Raw genomic sequence first — 972 nt, forward strand, 5'->3', positions numbered from 1 at the left:
CCGGGCAGCCGGGAAGGGCTGCGGGCAGCAGCAGGGCTTCCTTGCCTCAGTTTCCCCACCCGGTCATGGTGCCATGCTGGGTGCTCCACTTGGGGGGGTCTGGGCACAGCGGGGTCATCCAGACTCACCAGCATGGGGCGAGGTACCCAGTGCCGCTCCCAGCCCCCCCAAATCCAGCTTGGGGCCATCCTGGGGCTGCAGAGGGGCTTGGGGTGAGCCACTCTCAGCCGGGCTTGGAGGGGGCCAGGAGCTGTCAACCCCGCAGCGCTGCTGGGGTTTGCCTGCCAGACCGTGCAGGCTGTGGGCTTCATTCTGCCGGGAGGTGCTGAGACACCCCTGGGGACAAACAAAACTGCCCAGGAGCACAGCAAGGGGTGCTGAGCCCCCAGCCTCAGCCGGGACCTTCCCATCCCCCAGCCTCATCCGGGGATCACTTCCCTTCCTCCTCCTGGGGGTCTGGCTCCTTGCTGGAGTGCCTCCTGTAATCCCCTGCCTCCAGCAGCTGGGGATTTGGGGCTCTAGCATTGCCTCAGGCACGCTGCCCCAGGCTGGCATCCCTCAGTGCGGGTCCGGCTACTGTGAATGAGCGGGAAAGGGGCTTTGCAGGGAGCAGGATCCGGCCCTCGTCCCCTCCATCCCGTCCTCCCTCGTGGAAGGGGTTAAGCTTGGGAAGGGCCCTGGGCCAGGCTGGTGTCACCCTGACACCCTGGGTTGCCACAGAAACTCTGGGCTCGGCTGTGCAGCTGGCAAGACACTGGGTGGGGGGCATGGGGCCACAGGGAGGTGGCTGGGGGTGGCCGGCAGTGGGGGCCAGGAAAAGGTGGTGTCCCCCATCTCAGTGTCAGTTATGGGGCTGGCATGAGACCGGGCAACTCATCTCACCCCTCGGACTGGCACTTTACTGGCGGAGTTCAAAGCGGTGCTTGGGTCCGGCCCCCTGAGCCTCCCCAGCCCAGCCAGCAGCATCCCCCC

The 972-nt window shown here is 66.7% G+C and overlaps 1 protein-coding gene across 1 annotated transcript in view; it reads left to right on the top strand.

Moving 5' to 3' along the window:
- The first annotated feature begins 132 nt into the window (after positions 1–132).
- Positions 133–972, top strand: part of RASAL1 (RAS protein activator like 1) — a 17,283-nt gene continuing 16,443 nt past the window's right edge. Inside the window, 1 exon segment of the mRNA XM_009642907.1 lies at positions 133–212. Within this exon segment, the coding sequence (XP_009641202.1) occupies positions 133–212 (80 nt within the window).

The sequence above is a fragment of the Egretta garzetta genome, unplaced genomic scaffold (genome assembly GCF_000687185.1).
Source record: "Egretta garzetta isolate BGI_Z169 unplaced genomic scaffold, ASM68718v1 scaffold7, whole genome shotgun sequence".
Taxonomy (NCBI): domain Eukaryota; kingdom Metazoa; phylum Chordata; class Aves; order Pelecaniformes; family Ardeidae; genus Egretta; species Egretta garzetta.